This window comes from Aythya fuligula, chromosome 26 (assembly GCF_009819795.1).
Source record: "Aythya fuligula isolate bAytFul2 chromosome 26, bAytFul2.pri, whole genome shotgun sequence".
NCBI lineage: Eukaryota > Metazoa > Chordata > Aves > Anseriformes > Anatidae > Aythya > Aythya fuligula.
This window is the reverse complement of record NC_045584.1, coordinates 839,975-862,144: the sequence shown is the minus strand read 5'-3', so window position 1 is coordinate 862,144 and position 22,170 is coordinate 839,975. Positions and strand designations below refer to the sequence as shown.

At 51.9% G+C, this 22,170-nt stretch overlaps 2 protein-coding genes across 3 annotated transcripts; both read right to left on the bottom strand.

The window, feature by feature from the left end:
- Positions 1 to 961: 961 nt before the first annotated feature.
- Positions 962 to 9,094, bottom strand: PWWP3A (PWWP domain containing 3A, DNA repair factor). 2 transcript variants are annotated; one of them, XM_032203483.1, is made up of 14 exons: positions 9,049 to 9,094; positions 8,538 to 8,633; positions 8,027 to 8,118; positions 7,613 to 7,683; positions 6,200 to 7,216; positions 5,807 to 5,929; positions 5,276 to 5,346; positions 4,794 to 4,870; positions 4,269 to 4,329; positions 3,684 to 3,759; positions 3,511 to 3,561; positions 2,689 to 3,119; positions 1,895 to 1,983; positions 962 to 1,698 (listed from the first exon to the last, which is right to left on the bottom strand). In XM_032203483.1, the coding sequence occupies exons 2-14, from the start codon at positions 8,592 to 8,594 to the stop codon at positions 1,620 to 1,622; spliced, it is 2,295 nt and encodes a 764-aa protein (XP_032059374.1). In that variant the 5' UTR covers positions 8,595 to 8,633; positions 9,049 to 9,094; the 3' UTR covers positions 962 to 1,619. The 2 variants fall into 2 exon arrangements, with proteins under 2 accessions (XP_032059374.1, XP_032059375.1); XM_032203484.1 differs by lacking the exon at positions 9,049 to 9,094 and adding an exon at positions 8,742 to 8,759.
- Positions 9,095 to 10,145: 1,051 nt separating this feature from the next.
- LOC116498973 (calcium/calmodulin-dependent protein kinase type IV-like) lies at positions 10,146 to 21,499 on the bottom strand. Its single transcript, XM_032203488.1, has 12 exons — positions 21,112 to 21,499; positions 20,544 to 20,678; positions 17,441 to 17,519; positions 17,129 to 17,191; positions 15,006 to 15,088; positions 14,818 to 14,890; positions 14,359 to 14,449; positions 14,133 to 14,207; positions 13,638 to 13,713; positions 13,393 to 13,519; positions 12,903 to 13,055; positions 10,146 to 12,706 (listed from the first exon to the last, which is right to left on the bottom strand). The coding sequence occupies exons 2-12, from the start codon at positions 20,639 to 20,641 to the stop codon at positions 12,491 to 12,493; spliced, it is 1,134 nt and encodes a 377-aa protein (XP_032059379.1). The 5' UTR covers positions 20,642 to 20,678; positions 21,112 to 21,499; the 3' UTR covers positions 10,146 to 12,490.
- Positions 21,500 to 22,170: the final 671 nt, after the last annotated feature.

The window sequence follows — 22,170 nt, the reverse complement described above, 5'->3', positions numbered from 1 at the left end:
CCAAGATGTTAAAAGTGTTCTTAAAGATGTAAACATTTTAAAGTGCTTAAACTCTATGTACACTCCTAGCTGTCCTTCAGAAGAATGCAATTTTATTTGACACAGACGAGTTCTCATTTTAAACATCCAGCTAAGATTGCGATAGATGGTATGAAAAGTGAAGATTCAGGTAAAGGCAAGAAGGGCAGAAGTTTATTCCTGTGCAGCGGTTTGAAAAAGAATCTTAGCAGTACTTGGGGAATGTTATAAAGAAGGAACCTGAGGACAGTTTGATTTCTTTGAACCCCCACCAACAGCGCCTGCAGGATGTGTATTTGCAGCAGCATTTGTTTTTCTGGGGAAGAAGCTCATGCAGCCTGAAGCAGCTGTACATGACAAGACACCTCCACTCGCAGATATCACCTCTGGAGGTAATTCCATAACTGCATTGAGCTATCACAAATACAAGAGATGCATTATCCCCTATCACAAGTTCTAATGAAAACTGAAATGAAGCCCATCTCAATATTTATTACATGATTCCGGTACTTGTGAATGTCACTTTGCTATGCAAACACAAGGATTGCAAGAGTACCATGTAATTAAAAGCAATTAAAATATACTCAGGTAATTACTATGGCCAGAATATATATATCACTATCCAATTTCACATTTAAATCCCCCCCTTTAATTTCAAACCACTTTTTTTTTTTTTTACTGGACAAGTGTATCACCTTTTGACTGTAATACACAAAAATAATGATCACTGAGCTTCCATCACTAAACAGTTATCGATTACGCTACAGGTCTGTCAGAATTTCAGCACAAGCTGAGGGAGTTAACAACGCCAGATTAAACTTGGTATTTAAATCAGATGAAAACAGTTAAGCGTTCCTGAAAAACCACTGAGAATAAAACACTTTTAAAACAGCATTCAAAAGAGATTCACTTTTAAAAATGGAAAAGCAAAGGCTTTTGCAAAGGCTTTTTCTTTTCAAACACTGGATTCCTTTTCCACTGAATGCTGCAGTCGTTCCATCAGCAACAAAGCCATTGTAAATTGGATTGCATGAGTAGGTACCAATTTTATTTCCCACACCTTTAAGACAAAGAAAAAAAACTGTCCAAAACACTTTTGGGCAGAAAACCTGTGCATATTCAGGTAGCAGCAAAGTAACCAGGCAATAACACAAGGCTACATAACTTATCAGTACATATTCTTCCGGGGACAATAGCCCTTCCTTTGTCAGATATTCGGTCAGTAATTCACACAAGACTTAAAGAGCTGCATGGAGCAGCTCTCCAAAACACTTGCTGTGTTCCTGTACATCCTATGGTAAGTGCACCGGCTGGATGAGGACAGATTGGCAGCACATCTGCAGGATTACTGCAGTTCACATCACCTCTTGCAGGCAGTTCAACACGGCAGGACAAAGGGAAGCAGCGCACAGCTCCAGTACACAGAAGAGGCAGCAAGGACTGATACGACCATATCTGACAGTAATGCAGCATTGTAACAACCACATTTTAAAAGATATCTACACGCATTTTAAAAAGCAAGAATGATATTTTAATACAAATAATCACTTCTCCAATATATACAGTGCCAGTGCAACGCGTGAAAGTTTGTACCACCCTTTTTATAGGCTGTCTGCAGATTCCAATTCTGTCTTCAACTTTTTTCTTTCCAGAATTTCTTCATCAAATTTCTCTCTCTCCCTGAAAAGAAACACATTAAAGTTCTGCTGCAAAACAATCTTAGTGTATTAAAAATTTTGCTGCTTTTAGTTACAGTAACACAGTTACAGTAAGTTTGCCTTACAGAAGGGAGGCTATTGAACTCTCACTCACACTTTTCCTTATAAACAGTAAGCTAGTAAGGAAAGCTCAGAAAATGCTAAGAATAAGAAGATACCTTTTGCTCACAGATGGTCCTTTTATATATTTCTCTTCTGCTTTTTTGTAGTCTATGTCATCCACAGCAGAAATCGCATAAATGATGGCCTATAAAAGAATATTTAGCTCATTTATACTGGCAAAACAAGAACTAAATTACAAAGTTACACCCACTGATTTGAAACTGTCTCAGTAGATGAGCACATTTTTGGAATGAGATTCCCTAATCACTTTGGAAACTTGGGTGGAACCGCTTATTGTGTACCCAAACCTGTTAAATAATACAAACTTGTCCTTTAGCAGGCCCAGGAGATTATTTTTGTAACCAAAATAAGATACTCTTAACAGCAATTTTGTTTCTACAGAAGAGAGATTCTTACTAATACCTTTCCCTGGAAAGTTCCCATCTAAAGCAATAAGTATCTAAAATTGTAACTAAAAGTAAAACTATCCTTCCTGCCAGCAATCCCACCACCAGGAAAAGCCCAGCTAACTTGTCAGAAGGAAAAAAAAATCTATAGAGAAATAAGTGAAAATATACCAAGAAACAATCATTTGCCTTTAAAAACATTGCAACATGTAAAGCTTCCACTTTTAAGCTAGTGGCTTAAAAAAACAGCATTTGGAATTACCCTGGTCTGCACCTCACCCTACAACCCAGTAGATACCAAATGGACACGTGCAGTGAATACTGGGCCTTACTTATTAATTTTCTCCAACATACAAGCATGTTTTTCAATAGTCAGTAAACTCAAGTCACGTAACTCATGTTATTTAAACATCAACTTTACTCAGTGTTCAATGTTTACTTACTTCAGGCAACAGGACATCTGAAATAAATTTTATTCTGTCTCCATTTATTTGACAGAGATTTTCAGTGTCTATTTCATGATATACTTCCTTCAGGTAGTTTACTACTAGGTCCAATTGTTCTTCATCCTCTAAATAAGTCTCAACGCAGGTCACATACTGACTTGAATTCAGGAATTCCTTCATCCACCGAGACTGTTTTCTGCTTTTCAAAATAGCCAAGAGATGCTCTTCTGCCCCCTTAGTCTTCACTATAAACTCCACTATCTTTTTATTTGCTTTATCTCTGGCAGCCCTTGTTCTGTCAGGAAGAAGTTTCTTAGAAGGCTTCTGAGGTGAAGTTTCTAATAAAGACTCTTCGAGATTTTCTTCTGCTATGTTTGGAAAGGTCATTTGGACTAAACCTTGGTAACACTGCTTTCTAACTGGATAACCTGAAAAAAGAAAGTGCCACAATCATTCACACTCATTTATATAAAATAAAGGGCTTTCTTGTATACATACATACACAAAATAAGCTTTTTTTTTTGGTAGTTTTCCTTTCTCCCCCACCAAGTAGGGGAAAAAAACATCAACAAAAAAAGGAATTGAACCTGACACAATCTCTGAAACAAACTTGCTACAATCTGAAATAACTCAATTGTTTTTTAAACAATCGGTACTTTTGTTGTAGGACTAAAAATCTTACAGCATATTGGGATGTAATTATTTTAATTTTTAATCAAACCCTACCAGGTTTGATGCTTAATAACACATTAGTAAGCATTAGAACTAAACTTCTCTTCTAAGAGGAATACAGAAGAATCTCATCATGAATTCACTTACTGATATCATCAGCAAAATATTCCAAGAAGGATCCCGTAAAAGAATGACAACCTAAAAAGCCCAGAACAGGGTTATTAATCAGTTAAGCCTATAAAACAAAAACTGACAGCCTTTGCATTATTGTTTTTTCAGTGATTTACATCAGAATGGATGACATCAACCCATGTCCTTACCTACTCTAATTCGATAGTCAGAGATCAATTGAATACACCACTCAATTTCCTGGCGATGTTCTTCTTTGGCTTGCTCCTGTAAAACAATGTCCATTTCCAGTTCAAAAAAAGAATAGCCTTATGAAGCTTTTAGGTCTAGGACCAGTAAGCAAAAATGGCTAACGGTAACATATCAAGAAAATGCTTGCAGTTTCCTGCATTCTCTTGAATTTAATTCCTGTAATTACTGTTAATGCACCATGAGAGTGGCTTTGTTGTACGTAGAAAGCCCACAAGTGAAAATCCAGTTAAGAGTCCTAAGCAACTGGCCACCTTCCACATAAACCTGTTCTTAGCAGCATCCTTGGCCTCATCAAGGAGGAGAAATGCATCAGGAGGCTCCCTTTCCCATATTCTTCTCCATTTTGTGCAGTACAAGTTACATTTAATTACTCTGTTTAGTAGACGAGCACCTCTCAGAGAACAGTGAGCAAACAGACCTGTCAGCTGCAACACTCCTCTGGCAGGGTAAGCTACACACTGCACAAAAATACTTTTTCCAGTGTTTGTATACATTTGTAATTGCATGTTACTGGTGACACTTACAATGAGGTCCTGCTTTTCTTCGCAATCAAAGTGCTTCAGACTCCTAAGAGATACTGAGAAGCTTGATGAGAAAAAGACAGGGAAGAGAGGCAATTAGGTTGTGCAGTTGTTTCTTCATTGTGATTCTACACCTTCCCGAAAACCAGGTTTCATAAGGAACTCAGTAAATAGGCTTTACTAGTTCTGGATTTCTAGCAAGCTAAAACTGAGGAGTTCTTAAATTTTAAAGCAAATGCAAAGGCAGACTGATGTCTGCAGGAAGCTTACCCCAACATGAAAAAACAATAGCTAGGTCCTCAGCCTTTTATACTTTATTGCTCACATAATTGCCAACTGTTAGCATGCCTCAACTGGCAGCATGGTAAAAACAAGTAGCCCACACCTGCAAATCCTCACCTTGCTTGGTCACTTCCTTTGAGATCAAGGTTAGTTCTAACAAACTGTAATTGCCCAGTAACAGGAAAAGAGTTCAGGAGACTGCCTAACAAACCCAGAGTTCAGCACCCTATCAGAATCCATAGTTACCCTTTTTTCTTGTCATTTACATTCCCTTCTATGAACAGCACGTTTGCCTTTCGGTGTTTCCGCTTCACTTTTCTTACCTGTTAAAAGGATAAAGTTTCATCAGCATCTTAGAGCTCTAACACCCTTACAAAGCATGAACATTTTCAGTGTTAACGAGCTCACCCCACACTTAAAGCAACTTACATAAATATGAAAAATAAAGTGGCAAGAAGAGCGAAGTACCCAAATGGAGCATTTTTGTTACTGTGCAAGGACCCATCTCTTTCTCACTTTTTTTTAAGAGCAGGATGCAACCACACCAATGGATGACACAGGCTATAAAAGCTAAGCAGCAAACCTCTGCTCCAATATTAAAATGTGAACTGGACACATTTCGTTATTTTGATGTACTTTTATCATACATAAGTTTACTTCTGTTATTATCCTTGTTTTTATCTGGCAATAATCACTCTCAGATAAAGCAGCGAGCTGTTCTTACTTACCACTGCTGGCCAATAAGGATACCTTTGCCATTTGCACCAGACCAAAATCCCTTCCTCAATTGATTGTGGCTCTACAATGAGAAAATAGAATTTCTTTTCTTAAACGAAAACACAGACAAGACAGTTAACTCACCTCATCTTGTTAGCCTCCTTTCATGCAGTTGATATTTAATGAGTTCTGCTTCAGTGCTTTTACAGATTTCAACCAAAGTGACAACCCCTCAACCGCACGCCCTCAACACCTCATCCCAGCCCAAACACAGCACAGGCAGTTCTGAATATAAGAACTTTGAAGTTTCAGACCCAGTTTCACAATGTGTTGCAATTTATTCTGTTCCTGAAAGCCTTTCTGGGGCACCTAAGAAAGGCATTTTAATCCAAGCCTGAACAAATTTGGATTCATTTTCTGAAAACATTAAGTTTCATTAACAGGAATTGCTATAACTCAGTCAGCAAGGCAGAACTGCACGTTCTAAAAGGGCACACAAAGCTTGACTGATTAAGTTTCAAGTAGACAAACTCATGCCTCACCTTGATGAGATAGAATACTAGGGAGTTCTTCATCCTCCTCCTCATCTTCATCTACCAGAGCTGAGACATGAGAGAGATTCTCCGTGAAAGTTAACTTTGAAGACAGGTCAGAAGATTCCAGTCCTGCCGACAGCAACAAACATCAGCATTCAGAAACACAGCACAGTGATTAGCTAAGTCAGCAGGTATCACTTTCAGACCAGGTGAAATACACAAGTGTAAAAAAACACAGTGATTCACATTGCCCTCTAACAAGAGCTCAGGAGACCACCTAACAGAAACCCAGAGTTCAGCACACTCCCAAAAACCACGACGACATTCTCAAAAAGATGAAAAACAGCGCTCAAGAATCAAAAGGAATGAAGTTTTTCCTGCCCTAAGCAACATGCTCACCTTCATCTTCGTTGAAGTCAGACAGCTGGAACTCCTTTACTTTACTCGTAAGCACACGTGGAGCATCCTTGCTTCCCTCCTCTTCAGGCTGGGAAACAAAACCACCAGAAAGCTTTCCACGGTGAGAGGGCTTGGCTGAAGGCTCAGAGCCATTTCTGCATTTCTTTTTCCTGTACGAGGACACGGGCACGCTGGTCTCTTGTTTTCCTTTTAGTTGTTTCGAACTCACTCTTTCTTTTCCCCCACCCAGTTGCTTTACTAGATTCTTGCTCTCATTTCTGATGTTCTTCTTCAAGTCAGAGGCACTTTTACAAGTTAAATCCAGTAACACCCTTTTAGGTTGACGCCTAGTGTTTGTCCTGCTTCTGACATTTGTCCCTGTGTAAGACTTGCAGGTCACAGACAGAGAAGTGTCCTCAGCAAGAGGCTGTGCCTGAATTTTGGGGAGGTTATTTGGAAGTTGCACAGGTGATCCTGCACCTGGCCTTTTTTGTCCTTGCTTACTTTTTTCTTCCTTTGGCTTAAGCACAAGTTTGTTTTTTGTTTGGGACTTTGTTGACAAACTGGACTTGGCTTTTTTCTGTCTTGATAGTGATTTTGATTCTGGCGTTGTGTGATTTTGACCATTTGAGTATGATGTATTACACAAGTCCCCAGCACTACATTTTGAAGGTTTTGTTCCATTTTCATTTGCCCTTTTCTCCAAAAGAACAGAATGTTTTTGTTTTTGTTTTCCTATATCAGTCTTTAGGTTGGGGCTATTTTTTCTCCCTATTTTCTTCTTGGGAGTCTCAGCCTCCAACTTTTCTTTACGGTGAAGGAGTGACCGACAGCTCCGTAAGGGGGTAGATGAGAGAGATCCCCTATTGTTTGCCTGAGATAACTGAGTACTCACTCCCTCTTTCAGCTGTGGCACTTGTCTGGCTGATGCATTTTCTCTCAAAAAATCCAGAGCAGTTCTAAGAGCACAGCGATATTTCAGTTCGTCCACAACTTCACTAGAATCCGTCTTTTCACCTGTCAAAGAATATGCAATACAATAACCTTTATTTGAATACAATACATTAAAAATGTGTTTACAGTTTCTTTTGTCTAAGACTTCAAGATTTTTGAGGCAAAGTATAAAGCACACACAATGGGCAAGCTACTAATAGCTTTAAAAAAAATATGATGCAAATACACAATTTTTTTTCATAATTTCTTCCAATGTGCAACGCAAGGGAAGAATCAAATTAGCCCTGATAATATTTGGTCCGTTTTCAAGCTTTATGGATTGAAAGGGGAGAGGGGAAAAGAAATGCAAAAGAACACCTCAGGAAACACAAGTATCGACCATCCACCAGGTTGAAGTTGTGGGCGTTATTTTGTATTCAGGCAATACACAAGGCAGGAAGCGTTTCAAGATATCCTCACCTAAGTTAGAGGCGATATCTTCTATACGCTCTTCATTCAGTGGAACTGTATCTGCAGAGTTCACACTAACCCTGAAAATACAACAAAGTTGATTGAAACTGTCACAACAGGAGCCATTACTAACAGCATGGCAACACCCTCATCTGGCAATAAACTTGTAGTTTCCCCCCACAGCCCCATAACATTTTAGCAGAAATTAAAAAAATAAAGAAAGAAACCTTGAGCTAACAGCGTGCTGTTTGTAGGTGCTCCGTGAGACAAGTATATAGGCAGCTATCTAAGCAGCAGTGGGTTAGTCACCTAATCGTTCTGTGAGTCAGTGACTCATCCCACACACCTTCCCATAACGGGATTATTTTTCTTCCTTACAAAGTCTAAGAGTGCAAACACAACACAGCAACAGAGATACTTTACTTTTCTTTTAAGCCACATATTTCAACTTCCAAAGAAGTCTCCTCTGCATTAGCGATAGATGATTTTCCAGCGTCTCCACTTTTGCACAAAACCTACATTAAAAAAGAAAAGCACACATTAAAAATTCTCAACCCAGTCTGTAGGACAGGTCAGACTTCAAGATATTTTTAGGACAAACAGCACAGAACAGACTAACTTTGCGTGGCACCTGGCTGCAGTATCAGCTTTCCTACAGGTTAAGGCATTTTTTTTTTAAGAACATATACACGTGTTTACTTGGAGCAATTGCTTCCAGACAACTACCTACAACTATGTCTATCATTTGGGTTGTTCACTTAAGCGATTAACACCAACTGGGTAGTCGTATCAGCACAATTGCCACCTTTATCTCGGTTTACATACAAAGCAGCAGCAATTCGCAGCTGCTCAGAAGCTCACGTTTTCTGTTACCGTTCCCCTCGCTTCTAAGCTAAATCCACAAAACCTTTCCTTATCCGTGCACCCACTTTACCTTCGCTGGCCACAAACGCTCCCTCCACTTGCAAAGCACATACTCCGGCTCTGCCATGACCGCGTTTCATGGAGGAAAGGAAAACCCCGGAGCGTTCTGAAGAAAAAAGAAAGAAAGTTACTCCAAGTTTTAACGAAACGCAGCACTTCACCGTAACGCAACGAGGCGTCGCTTTAACTCCGGGGTCACAGGCCTCGGACCGACCTCCTGAGGACCCCACGGGCCGGCTGAGGCGCTGACGAGGGGCAGGCCCTGGGCAGGCCCCGGCCGAGCCCCTCCCGGCTCCGGCTCCGGCTCCGGCTCCCGCCGACGGGCCTGGGGCGGGCCCTGGGCGGGTTATGGGGCCCCCGCGCTGTGGGGAGGGAGCAGGAAGGGGGGAAGCGGCCCCCGCTCTGTCCCGCAGGAGGGGCCAGGAGGGGTCGTGAGGGGCCGGGACGCTCCCCCCGGTTCCCCCCGGTTCAGCCCCGGTCCGGGACCCCCCCCCCCACAACGGCCGCCACCGCCCCCCTACCAGGCCGCCAGCCCCGCGCAGCTCTGCGCATGCGCCACCGTCCCCCTGGCAACGCCCCGACCAACCCGCGGCACCTCCCTCAGCCCTCCCCCCTTCCAGCCGCCAAAACACGGCTCCGGCCTCCGCTCCTCAGCCAATCGCAGCACCCTTTTTTCGGATCGCCCCGCCCTCCCCTTCTTCTATTGGAAGATGCGAGGCGCGCCCCGCCCCTCAGCGCAGCGCCCGGAAGCGATGGCGTCGTGGGGGCGATGGGGGAGAGCGTTACCATGGCAACGGGAGGGGGCCTAGGCCTAAGGCCTAGGCCCAGGCCCAGGCCCCCGGGGGCGCGATGGGGGCCTCGGCTCCATGCCTGCCCCGAGCACGGCGGTGGCAGAGCACGGCTTATGCCCTGGTCCTTCACCAAGGGACAGAATGGCTGTAGCCTGGCACGAGGAGTCACACCAAGGCGAGGGCAGGCTGCGCACCTCCCTCAGCACAGCCTTGGTGCCTGGCTCTGACCCGCTCCGACACCCAGGCTTCAGTGCCCAAGTGCCCCTGAGCTGTGGCTTCAAGCCATTAGCCTTACTGACTCAGCGGCTCCAAGCTGCCTGCAGCCCCCCAAGGCTCCTTATGTGCCCCCCATTCTCCCCCGGTTGTCAGCAGAGCCCACGGAGCGTGCTGGCAGCGTGCCCTGTGGTGCAGCAGCAGCCCGAGCTGCAGTACGTGGGGAATGCAGCAGAGGCTCCAGAGCCCACAGCCGAGCATAGCACTGCCGCTCAGAGGAGCTCTTTCTAATTTGGCGTAACGAGGGGGTTGTAATTTCTGTGGGTTAAATTACTGCGCGCATCTGGCTTGCTGCATACAGCAGAAATCCTGCTCAAAAGGTCTTCCTATTTATGGTAGGAGACAAAAGGCAAAGCACAGTGCTTAGACAATAAAAAATGCTGAAAGCCCGGATAGATCAACAGAGCATTTAGGTATACAGCCTGGAAAGAGATTGTCACATGAAAATGGGTTCAAAACTCAGGACAAAAAGAAAAAAGCTTTTATCAAGCCGGTACTTAGCCATGTCGATTTTTAGCCCTCTGACGCTAACAGTAAAAACAGAGTTCGCGGTCTGATGTTTGATATTTTATTAGCTCTGTCTATGCTTCTTTATAAATACCTGCAATATTGAAAATGTAACCACTATACCGAAGAAGTAAGTTATTAAAACACATTCTGAAAACAGCATACAGACCAAAATGGCATGTCCTATTACATTTGTTCCCAGTAGTATACATTTTTCCTACCTTTAAGTACTGATATTTGTGGAGTAATACTTTGTTGACATAACATGAGTGACAAACTCCTTTTTTTGCTTACAATTTTCCATCGGGTGTCTCCTGTCACAGAAGACACGTTGTTACTTGTTGTTATCTGACTGATATGATTCTGCAAGATCAGGAGTAGTCTGAAGGCAGTGCAATGTTGCTTAGCATTTTCCAGCATTGGTCCCTGCTTCACAGGCTGTGGGTGTGCTGAGCACTCGGGCCTGGTCCTGCAAGATGTTTAAATAGGTATTTCATTTCTGAGCATATGAAATAATCTTTTAATACCTGGTTTAGTAAACGGCATGCTTGGAGTTCTGGCTCCATTTCTGTGAATGGAGTTTGCAGGAGGGAGAGCGTCACCCTAAACACGCCTGTAGGAGGAAGCCCAGAGCTCAGCATGCTGTCAGATGCTGCCTCTACATTAAAAATCGAGGGAGGAAGGAAGGAAACAACCACTCGTCCCACAAAACGCAGCAGGAATGATTTTCCCCTTGCTTACGCCATTCTCCCACACCATTAGCCTGTGCTTTCTCCAAAGTAATGCTATGCTACCCACCTCCTTCCCAGTTTAAGGTATGAATGACAGTAAAAGGAGCACATTTCTGGTCTTCACCTACTATTTTTCCAATTAAATAAAAACTCTTAAACATCCAATCTCTCCATGTATTCAGCTTGACAAGCACCCTAAACATAAATGAGCGTCAGAAGGTATGGATCAGCCCTTACATGTTGTCTTTATGGTTTCTACTTGTGCTGTAACTAGGTATGAAAGTCATCGTGTCACCTTTGCCTTCCTGCCTCTCTGCTTCCAGGTCTCGATCTGTCGAACAACCCTCTCTGGACTGAGCTGGGGGTCTCTGGTTGCAGCTTTTGACTTAAACAAAGTCGCATTTTGTTCGCAGTCCCTTACCAACTAATGAATTGTACATCCCCATCTGGGAAAAATGAACTTCGTGTATGAATTCATTCTCTCCCAGGTGAGATTTTTTTTTTTTTTTTTTGCCTGGAACATTATGTTACATATACATGACCAAAAATGACCACGATTGACACCTTGGGTCAGCAAGCCCCACGCTGGATTACAGCAGCTGAGCCTGGCACCAAGCGACAGGCTTTCTTTAGTCTAGCACGTGTGATATGGCTTTTCCTTTCTCGTTACTTGCTCTGTATTAAAACCCACAAATGGTTATTATCCTGTGGCTTGGCAAATGCTTGCCTAAAAATTTTCTTTTCAAGAAGTTTGTCAACCGATTTCATTAGTTTTAAAAACAAACAAACAAACGTGTATAAACTCATTGTCGTCAATCAAGAAACAACAGCACCGTTACGTTACAAAGTCCTACAATGCTCTGTAGAAATAGTTGCATTGTTCTTCAGTAAAACTCGTGTAAATCGCAACCTGGAATGCAAATGAAGCCAGCATTCCTGGTCAGTAATAGTCCTACTACTCTCACGTGGCCACACCGAGACTGAACATCAGAACGAATGAAACCGGAGGGTAACAAAAGCACGAATTAAACTGAGGTCATCTACCAGCTAGGGATAATGGAGGAACAACTGGCAAACACTTTTCTCTGGATATGTTCCAACAGCTGGGTTCAAAGGCATCGACAGCCCTGGTGGAATACAGCAGCAAACCCACGGCTGGGTCTTGTAGCAGCGATTGTAGGTGGAATGTAGATTGTCAGAAATCAGCTAAATTCACCTTCTCTCCTAAGTAATGCACCCTTAAGGACTATTTACAGAAATGTAGAAAACTCTGTTGTTAAGATAACTGCCTGCCTTTGTAGGGAAGGTGAAAGAAATCCTTTTTCAGCTGTTTGCTCCTCATTTTTTAAGCCACGTGGGCACTTTTTAAAGCCACGGCGGCCGAAACTGTAAGTTGTTGGAAGACCGAGTCACCAGCCTTGCTTCCGCAGGTCCGTACAGACACTCACACTCACAGCGACCGGCTACAACTGCACTGGCACCAGGACACGACAGAAGGATGCTTCACACCACAGACCACGCGCACCCACAGCACACCTACAGCACGCCGCGTCACGCTCGGGGTGCTCCCGTCCCGCTGCGCCTTCCTCCGCCCCTGCCCGCCTCCGAGAGTCCCTGGGGTATTGCTCGAGGATGTGAGCCGGCCGCGGCGCCGAGCAGCGTTAGCTCCTGCAGCTGGCGCCATTCACGGGGACCTGGGGCACGGCAGGAAAAGCCTCGAGGTCCTCAGCCGCGGCGGTGGCTTCGGGGACGGCGCTCCCCGGCCCCTGGGGCAGGTGGGTGCCTCGTGGGCCCCCCCGGCTGCGCCCGCTCCTGGAGCAGTCGTGGTGCCCGTGGTTGCCCAAGCGGCTGGAGGCCACCACGGCTTTCATGGCAGCCTGTTGGCAAAGGCACAGGGGTCATTGGAGAGGGACATGCATGCCATTTGCTCCCCAGAGCCAGCCAGCTGCCCAAGCTGCATTTATTTGCCATGGGATTCCCAAACCCCAGCGGCAGCAGCCCACCCTCGGTGGCCACCAGGTTTAGAGAAGAACAGGAAACATCCTGGGGCTTAACAGGGCTTTTTTGCGTTACCTTCAGTTTCCTCCTGGCGTTAAATTCCTGCAGTTTCTTCTGCGTGCTATCCATGTGAGCAAATTTAGCGGCCTTCCCAGTGACCCAGGGGTGCTCCAGAGCTTGGTAGACGGTCAGTCTCTTCTGGGGGTCCAAGACGATCAATTTTCGAACCTGCAGCCAATTTCAGGCACACAAAAAAAAGCGTCATTTGTCAGTGCCCCTGCACCTGCCACCCCATGTAATGTTTCTAAAGCTGCCTAGAGCTTTCTCGCCTCCTTGATGGGATTTGGCACTGAGAGGCTCTGGCTCCAAAGGCTTCTCATTTGCAAGGAGCACGGACACGTGGGGGCAGGAGTTCTTCTGAACCATGTCCAGAGACAGAAAGCATTTAAGACGCTGCTGTTCTGTTTGGCAAACTCTTGGCTTGGTTATTTTTCCAAATGAAGCATTGATCCGAAGGCTTCACGTCTGGCAGCCCTGAGCCCGAGGCCAGCGCCGCGTCACTCACCAGGTCCTTGGCGTTGAGGGAAACCTCATCCCACCACGGGGACACGAACTCGTAGTCGCAGGTGAGGATGCGGCTGTACATGTACTGGTCCCCCCGCGGGTCAAAGAAGGGCTCGAAGCCGCAGAGCCTGGGAGCAGGAGGGCCAAAGAACCCCGCTGGCCCCAGCCCGTGCCGGCCACCCGGGCACGGATGTGAACGGAGGGCAGCGGGGAGAGGGGTGCTGGCAGACCCCCAGCGCTACTCACAGGATGTAGGTGATGACGCCCACGGACCACATATCCACTTCTGGGCCGTACGGGCAGCCGTGGAGGATTTCGGGGGCTGAAAGCAGAGTTTGGGGTCAAAACTGGGCATGGCCGCTGGCTGTCCCTGCACCGAGCTCTGTGCAGCCTCAGGCAGGGCGCAACCTCCTCGGGTCCCCCCCATCTCCAGCGTACGAAGCTCCTGAAACCCTGCTGAGGAAAACTGCTGTCCAGGAATTAAATCAGAGGCTAATGGACAATGCAATTTGCTGACGATGCAGCAGGACCGTGCCCAAAACCAACCACAATGACTGGCGACCAGAGCAGAGCCTCACAGCGGGGCTGGTGACCCACGGCCAGCAGGACCCCGCTGTCACCTGGCTCTGTCCTCGCAATCCCCAATTTTGGGCTCTTTGCAAGGCAGAGGCTGAGCACGACTGCAGGGCAGGAGCCCCCAGGAGCTTCCCTGTCCTTTGCCACCACGTCCCTGCTGCTCACCGCAGTACCCCGGCGTCCCGCAGACGGTTTTCATGGTGTCCTGTTCATCCACGATCTTGGAGAGCCCGAAGTCACCTGGGGGGACACAGGGAGAGGAGAGGCACTGCCGGGAACCCCTCTGGTGCCAGCAAATGGCTCCCAGGGCCCCCAGGACGTGCTGGGGGGTGCCACCAGGCTGGGAACACCTTGGGCTCCAGCACCAGCAGTGGCTGCCCGGCAAACCCACCGATTTTCAGGGGAGCGTCGGGGGAAAGGTCTGCGTAGAGCAGGTTCTCCGGCTTCAGGTCACGGTGGACGACTCCGTTTTCATGCAAATACTACAAAGAGAGAGAGAAAACAGGAATGCAGAAAGGGAAGGGGGGCAGATGGACCTTGGGGAGGTGGCCGGGGCTCGCAGGACCAGGCGCAGGGGCACAGCCCCACGACACCAGCGCTGTCTTTAGGACCCCTCCTTTGTCCTGCCGAAACATCCACCGGGCGCTTCAGCGGGGCAGAGGAAGGACATTTTCCGTGCCAAGTTTCCATTTTTAAACCCTCCGTTGCCATGGAAACCCCATTTCCAGCCGACCCCTGCCGTGGCGCGGCGGTGACCTTCCCACAACGCCCTGGCCGCAGCCTCCCCTCCTCAGACCTGGGGCAAGGGGGGGTCTGGATGGCACGGGGGGGGGGGACATGGGGACATTACCGACACGGCCTCCAGGATCTGCTTGACCACGTGCGCCGCATCCCGCTCGCTGTAGAAGCCCCTCTCCACGATCCTGTGGGCACACGGCGGGGGTCACCGCGCGCCCTCGCCCCCCAGCCGGCAGGGACGTGCTTCAGCCCCGCTCCATCCTCATCCTCCGTGGGGGCCGAGGTTCGCGGGTGCCCTACCTGTCGAAGAGCTCTCCCCCCGTCACCAGCTCCAGCACCAGCGCGATCTCGGAGGGCGTCTCGAAGATCTCCTTCAGCTTGATCTGCAAGGGACAACCGCAGGTCTCAGCGGCAGCTGCCCCGCTTGGGGGGCACTGTTGGCAGGCCCCAAAAACCCCATTTGCTCCCAGATTGGGTGAAATCCTTCCAGAGACACAGATGTCAGAGATTCGCTGTGTGCAGATAGGACTGTGGGGCCGTAACAGTTTTTTTTTTGGTGCTGGAACAGGTCCGCAGCTGGCACATTTCCCTCCTTGCCTTTTTATTTGTTTGAACTCGATCTTTTTTTTTTTTTGGTTAAACTGTTTGGAGGAGCCTCACTCACTTCATCAAGCCTTAAAGACGAGGCTGGGAACGAGGAGAGGCTGGCATGCCTCGCGTTTATCCTCTTTATGTCTTCAAGCTCATTAACTGGAAGAGGAGCTCGCCGGAGCCCACGAGAGCTCTTTGATTTCGCAGCCGCGCCAGCACCGCGCCGGCGCCTCCGGGGCCCCGGGGCCAAATCCAGCACCAGGAGCAGCACCGGGGCCTGGCCCCACGCGGGCACATGGGGAAGAGGCCCTGGGATGGTTCTGGGGCTGCAGAAGCATGAAAGAAACTGCCTTTTTCTTACGATTTGAGTTGCAGATACCAGGCAAAGTCTGCCCCAGCGCTTTGTGCCAGTGCAGCAAATCTGGAATTAACAGGTCTCTCTTAAAAATACGCCAAAAATGCAATTTTATTTTATTTTTTAATGGAAAACAGAGAATTTCATGCTTCTTAAGACTTTTGTGACACTGTGAATTTCATGGGGCTTTAATCATTACCTTCACAGGCTGGGTGACGAGCCGTGATACCCTGCAGGGTGAGAGACACTATGTGGCAGCTTATTGCATTATAATAATACACAGAAGCACTATAATTTTCCTATTAACTTCAAAAGTTTACAATCCTATTATCATCTGCTGTTGAGGTTGGTGCTGAACGATAGCACGCGGGCGGGAGGCACCGCTGTAAATAAGGGCGTGCAGCAGCTCTCCCTCCAAAACCACTTGAACCTGCGAGCGAGCAGAACCCCACCAAACCCCAGCCAGGGCCAGGCAGGAATTTGCGCCCCCTCAGACCAATTTTTGGGGTTGTTTTTGGCTTCCCTCGGCTCTCCCTCTCACAGCAGGGTTTGGAGTGATGGCAGGCAGGGCTCCCCACTGGCTTTTCTCCTTCAGATGGGGAGAAATTCGGAGTTTTTGCTCCGAGGAGCAGGGTGGGACACAGCTGTGCCGAGGGGCGCGAGCTGGATCCACCAGACCCTCATGGCTCAGTGCCATTTCCTGGCCCCCCAGCCACAAAAATCCACCTGGGGGGGGGTCTCCATCCTGCGGGAACCACACCGCTGCAGCACCAGCACGGCGAGGGGAGGCTGCCAGGTGGATTGCCACGTTATTTTTTTTAACGCTGCTCATCCCCAAGATGCTTCTGCAATTTGGCAGTGGAACTAAGCCGCTGCGAACAAGGAGGAGGGAGCTGCTGAGGAGCCCGGGAGCCCCCGCGACGACAGGGGGGGCTACACGGCACCCCCGGCCCTGCTGACACCTCGGGGAATTAGCTTCACTGCCGGGCGTTGCGAATTGCACCGGGCCAGGCACCGTTATCCCCCCAGCGCCGTGCCGGAGACACGCGGCCAGCGCCGCGCCGGGGCGCAGAGCCCGGAGCCGTGGCCCCGTCCTCGCCTTTTATCTCCCCTTGCAGGATTCATTACAGGCGGGCGATTCGCTCTGGTATTCATTTGATCTCCTCGATGGAAATTGCTTACCGAATGGAAATCTGAGGGCAGCGGGGAGGGGGGCTGGGGGGGGGCTGCCCCTGGATGGCGGAGCTGGGAAGCTCAAAGGCGCCGCCAGGGCCAAGGTGAGCCCCGTGTGTGTGTCTCTGGCTTCAAAATTCAAAGGGAAAGGAGGAGATTGGCACCGAGCGGGGTGCCGTGGGGCATGGAGGGGACCTGGGCACGGGGTTGTGGGGTGGTGGTTCAAAAACGTTGCCACCCTCCTGTTGGCACCCAGGGCTGGGACCAAAATGGGCAGGGAGCTGTGCCACGGTGCCGTACTCACAATGTTGGGGTGTGAGAGGCGCAGCAGGACCCCGATCTCCGTCCTCACGATCTTTTTGTCGATCTGGAAAGCAGAGCCCACACAGGCGTGTCACCTCCACTGCCGGGGCCACCACGCAGCTCCTCATGGGGCCATTCCCACCGCAGCAGCAGAACTCACCCAAAACACTCCAAAAACGGAGCCTGCCACGCTCCCAGCCCAAACCCTGGGCCCCAGCAGCCAACGTCCCCGTGCCCATCCCCATCCCGGTGCCCCGCACACTTTCGGAGCGGATCAGAGCCCCTTCACCCCTGCATCCCTGCGGGAACTCACCGTCTTCTTCAGTATTTTGGCGGCGTACGGGGCACCCGTGCCCTTCTCCTCGCAGCTGTACACCACGGAGGTGGCTCCCCTGGCAGGACAGAGGGTGTGTGAGACCGCCTGGGTGCAGCAGGGACCGGGGGGCCCCCACTTGTCCCCCAGCCATGTCACAAAATCCCTTCCTTTGCCAGCGCCGGGAGCTGAGCTCGCTCCCCCCCGCATCAATTCCAGCTTTCCCAGTAAAGCCGTTTTAATTAAAACTGAATCCTAAAGGCGGTTTAAAGCCTTAAGCGGCTTTCGGGGCAGGAAGGAGCTTCCCTTTCCCTGCTCGCAGCCACAAGGACGACCTCGGCGGGGACCCAGTGGTGCTGGCGGGCCCCCCCCCATCCCAGTCGCATCCCCACGGTGCCTGCACGGCCACAAAACCTCCCCGCCAAGCGAAACCGCTCCAAGTTACAAAGGAGAAATCGTTCCCATCGCGGTCCCCAGCTGTGCCACTCAGCTGCCCGTAATTTTTAGATCTGGTTAATAATGTTTTCTAACCACTGGACAGTGAAATCAACCCATTTCTTCAGGCCATTACGGGGCTAGTTTGCAATTTCATCTTCGGTGCCTGGCTCCTCGGAGCAGATTAATTCTCACCCCCCGAGTAATTGACCACGTTTTATTGCTCTTTGGCTTCGCCGCCTTCTGGGACCAGGTTCACGTTCTGGCTCGAGGAGCACGCCAGCCCTGCCTGCCCACAGCAAAGGTCGAAGCCCCAAAGCCACCTTTTTTTGCACCAAAACATCCCCCGGGAGCACGACGACCCCGCGGCCTGGCCGCGAGCGACCCTTCGGTGTAACGCCACGCGCCGCTGCTGCCGCCGGGCTCCCCGGGGGCTGTCAGGAAAGGCAGCGATTTGCTTGAAAAACGAGAGCGGATTTTTGCAGCTCCTGGGGCCGAGCTCGGGAATCGCATCCCCATGACAACAGCGGCGCTGGGTACCGGGGGGCACGGGGGGGGCTCAGCCTGCGGCACCCCCGGAGCGAGGCACAGCGGGCAGCCCCAGCCCTGGGCGCTTCCAAGGCGCTTTTCTTCCTTTTGCATGTTTCCTACAATGTTTTTTTTTTTGGGGGGGGGGGAACAAAATGCTTGGGAAACAAGCAACAGCTCCAGCTCAGAGGGGGGGGGTTGGCATCTTGTCCCCCACTTCTCCGGCTCTGCGAGACGGGCGGGTGGCTTTGGGCTGAACCCGAGGCAACCCCACCGCTGCTGTGCCCACAATACAAGTTGCCCTTCCCACGGGGAAAAAAAGCAACAAATGTCCCCCCCCAGCCCCACACAACCCTCCTACAGCTTCCAAGCACGCCGGGTGCCTGCACATCACAGCAGCCCCTCGCCCCACAGACGTGTTTGCTGTCCCGATTTCACCACCCAAAAATCTCAACACCCGAGCCCCAGCCCCCGCTCCCCTTCACCCCAGACCCTGCGCCCCCCCTGCTCAGCCTGTGCCAGCTGCACGGGGGGGGGGTTTCAGCCCAATTCCTGCTGCCCTCAGCATCGTTTCGAGCCCAGCAGCTGGGAGCTGCTCGGCTTCACCCCTCCGACAAAGCTCAGCCTGCGAGCCCCCTGCCCGAGCCCCCCGCGCTCCCCGTTACGGCCGCAGCCACCCCCAGCCCACCCGGCTGCCCCGCTCTGGGCCTCGTGTAAACCCCCCCCCCCGCCATCAACCTCGGCTGCGGCCGCAGATAATTGTATTTGCTTTGCAGATGAACTGGAAAATGTCGAAACAATGGGATTTGCCAGGAGCCCGCAGCCGCTGCTGGCGCGTTTGGAGCTGGATGCTGAATCCCCCAACGGGTGGATGGAGGGGCCGGGGGGCTCGGGGCAGCCCCTGTCCCCCCCCACACTATGTCCGGCTGTGCAGGCTGAGCCCTGGTGTTAATGAGGAGCCTGCAACACCTGATTTAATCCAAACCGCTCGTTTTCAGCCCCAAAGGCTCCTCTGCTGACAGAAACCCCGAGGGGCTCTCGGGTGGGTGCTGGCTGCCCCCGGTCACCTGCTGGGGGCTCGCCCACCCTGCCCTGCCGGACCCTCATTAAGGGGGGAGCAGAGGAGCTCGGGCTCTGCCTGATGAGCAGCAGCTCCCCGGCTCGGCAGCGCCGTGAGGAGCCAGCCCCTTGCTCCGGAAGATAAATGTGGGTGGTTCAAGGGGCAGGAGTCAGTGGGGAGAGAATGGGGACAGCGTCCGTGGCCATGTCCTGGGGTCCCCAGCCCCTTCCCGGAGCAGGAGGGGGTCTCAGCAGCAGTGCTGCTGCCCTCCTCCACTGCCCCCACAGTACGGGGCCATGGATGGGAGCAGGATGTGGCCCAGACCCACGCAATGCCCTGCTCCTGCAGCCAGCTCGTGCTTTGCATCCCAGCCTGGCCTGATCCTGACCTGCTGTGAGCTTTTCCAGCACCTCTACAGTGGAGAAAACCCCTCCGGAGCTGGGTCTGGGCATCACCAGGCTGCATCGTGGCCAGCGGGCACCCCCAGCAGGAGGGGAGGATGGCACCACCTCTCCTGGCACCCCCGGGACCTGGCAAACCAGCCCTGGCACCACGCCTGAGCATCACCTGCCCGATGATCTCTAAGGGATAAATCAAAGGAACCTCCATGTTCACCGAGGTGGCTTCACGTGGAACCTCTGCAGGGCTTTGTGGCCCGAGTGGGACAGATCCAGACCCGTTGTCCGTGCAATAACCCAGAAGGGATCCCTCAGACACGGCCCTTCCCTGGGGCTCGGGGTATTTGGTTTTCACAGGAGGAACCCCCAACAGTCCCAGGCTCATCACCAAAACCCAAAGTCAGAGGGGAGGCCATGGACAAACTCTGCACCCAGGGCATGAGACGCACAGCACACGGGGACCCCAGGCCCCATCCTGCAAGCCCTCAGCGAGCGCTCCCAAAATCACCACTGGAGCATCACCACGGATGCTGAGCTCACGTGCGAGGACAGGGTCCCCCTCCATCCACCCCCCCTCCATCCCCACAGCCCCCCGCATGCACCCACACCTCCCAGCCCTCCAGCAGGATGCAATCCCACACGGGGATGGTTCCTGCACCCCCCCTGGTGTCCCCCCCGGTACCGTCCCAGCTCGGGGCCCACGACGTAGAAGTCCTCCAGCGCGGTCTCGCGGTGGGAGCCGTCGATCCAGTACTCGCTGCCCGTCTTGGAGGAGGGCATGGTGGGGCCGGGGGGGGGGGGGGCGATCTCCCACCAGCTGCTTGGCAGAGGAGACCCGAGCATCGCCGCGGCCCCCCCGCTGCGCCCCCCAGGCGTGCAGATGGCCCGGCGGCGAGCGCTCCTTGGGATTATCGAGCGCGATGGAGGCGCAGGCACAAATCCCCTTCCCACCAGGCACGTACGCCGCCTTTTCCGGGATTATACCCCCCCCTCCAACACCCCCTCCCACCGTTGCTTCTCACACCAGGCCCCCGCATCCCCCTTTTCCCACCCCATCCCCATCTGTCGGGGGCTGTCTCTGCGTTTTGGAGCCCGGCAGGCCGGATCCTGCACCCGCAGGCCAGGCTGTGCCCTGCATACAGGCACCCCGATCCGCACCCTGCTTCCTGCAGCCCCCCCAAAACAACAACACAGCCCCCCCCCCAGCCCCATAATTAATATTTAGGCTGGCTCAGGGGCCCGACACGTACCGTTAGCTGCGGCGGGGCTGCGCAGCGGAGCCGTGATCCCCTCGGTGCTCCCTCATCCCCGGCGCAGGGTGGCCGCGAGCAGGGTGGGCGCTGGGTGCGGGGGCTGCGCGGGGCCCCCCCACGCCTGGGTGCCGGCTGCTCCTGCCGCTCCTCTCCGGGGAGGGGGGTAGGGGAAGGATTTGCAGCCCTGGGGTGCGGGGATGGAGGGATGGAGGGAGGGATGGAGGGATGCAGGGATGGATGGAGGGATGCAGGGATGCTGGTACCCAAGGAGAGGGGACCAGGGGGATGCAGGATTATGGGGTCCCGGGGATGCGGGACCGCAGGGACGCAGGCAGGGCCGTGGCTGCGGGGGCAGAGGGAGGTGGGATCGCGGGGCTGCGGCGCTCCGGGACCCTCCCCGGCAGCATCCCCGCCCGGCTCGGCCGTGCCACCCCACGGCACGGCGCCGTCACTGCACCGCCAGCCCCGCGGCCCCCCCGGGGGGATGGCTCCGGCCGCTCCCCATCACCCGGAGCCCCCTCCCAGCCCCGTGCTTGCTGCGGGACCGGTGGGACCCCCCCCAACCCCAAGGGACCCCCTCCCCGTGCCCGGTGCTGTCCCCGGGGCGCGCAACCGGTGCCCGGAGGCGGCCCCACCGCCTGCCCCGGAGCGCAACGGGGCCACGCAGCGGGATCGGGGCTCGGTTTGGGGCCGGGGCTGGGGTCGGTCAGGCCCCTCCCGGGGAGTCCCGGAGCCCCACGGCTCCCGGGGCCCGATCCTGCCCCGGTCCCGGAGGAGCGGCGCTGCCCGGTGCGGCCGCACGGTGCCGCCGTCGGCCGCCGGATGGGAACGGGGAGGGGGGGAGCTGGGGAAATAAGGGTGGGAGGGGGGTGGGGAGGGATTGGGATAGAGATTGGGATTAAGGGGTTAGGAAGGGGGATGTGGGAGGAGGATGGGGAGGTGCTGGGGGTGATTGGGGGCAGGATTTGGGGAGGGGGAGGTGGGATGCTACAAGGCACGGATGGGGCTGTTGTGGGACTGGGGTGGGATCGGGGAAGGGGATAGGAGGGGATGGGG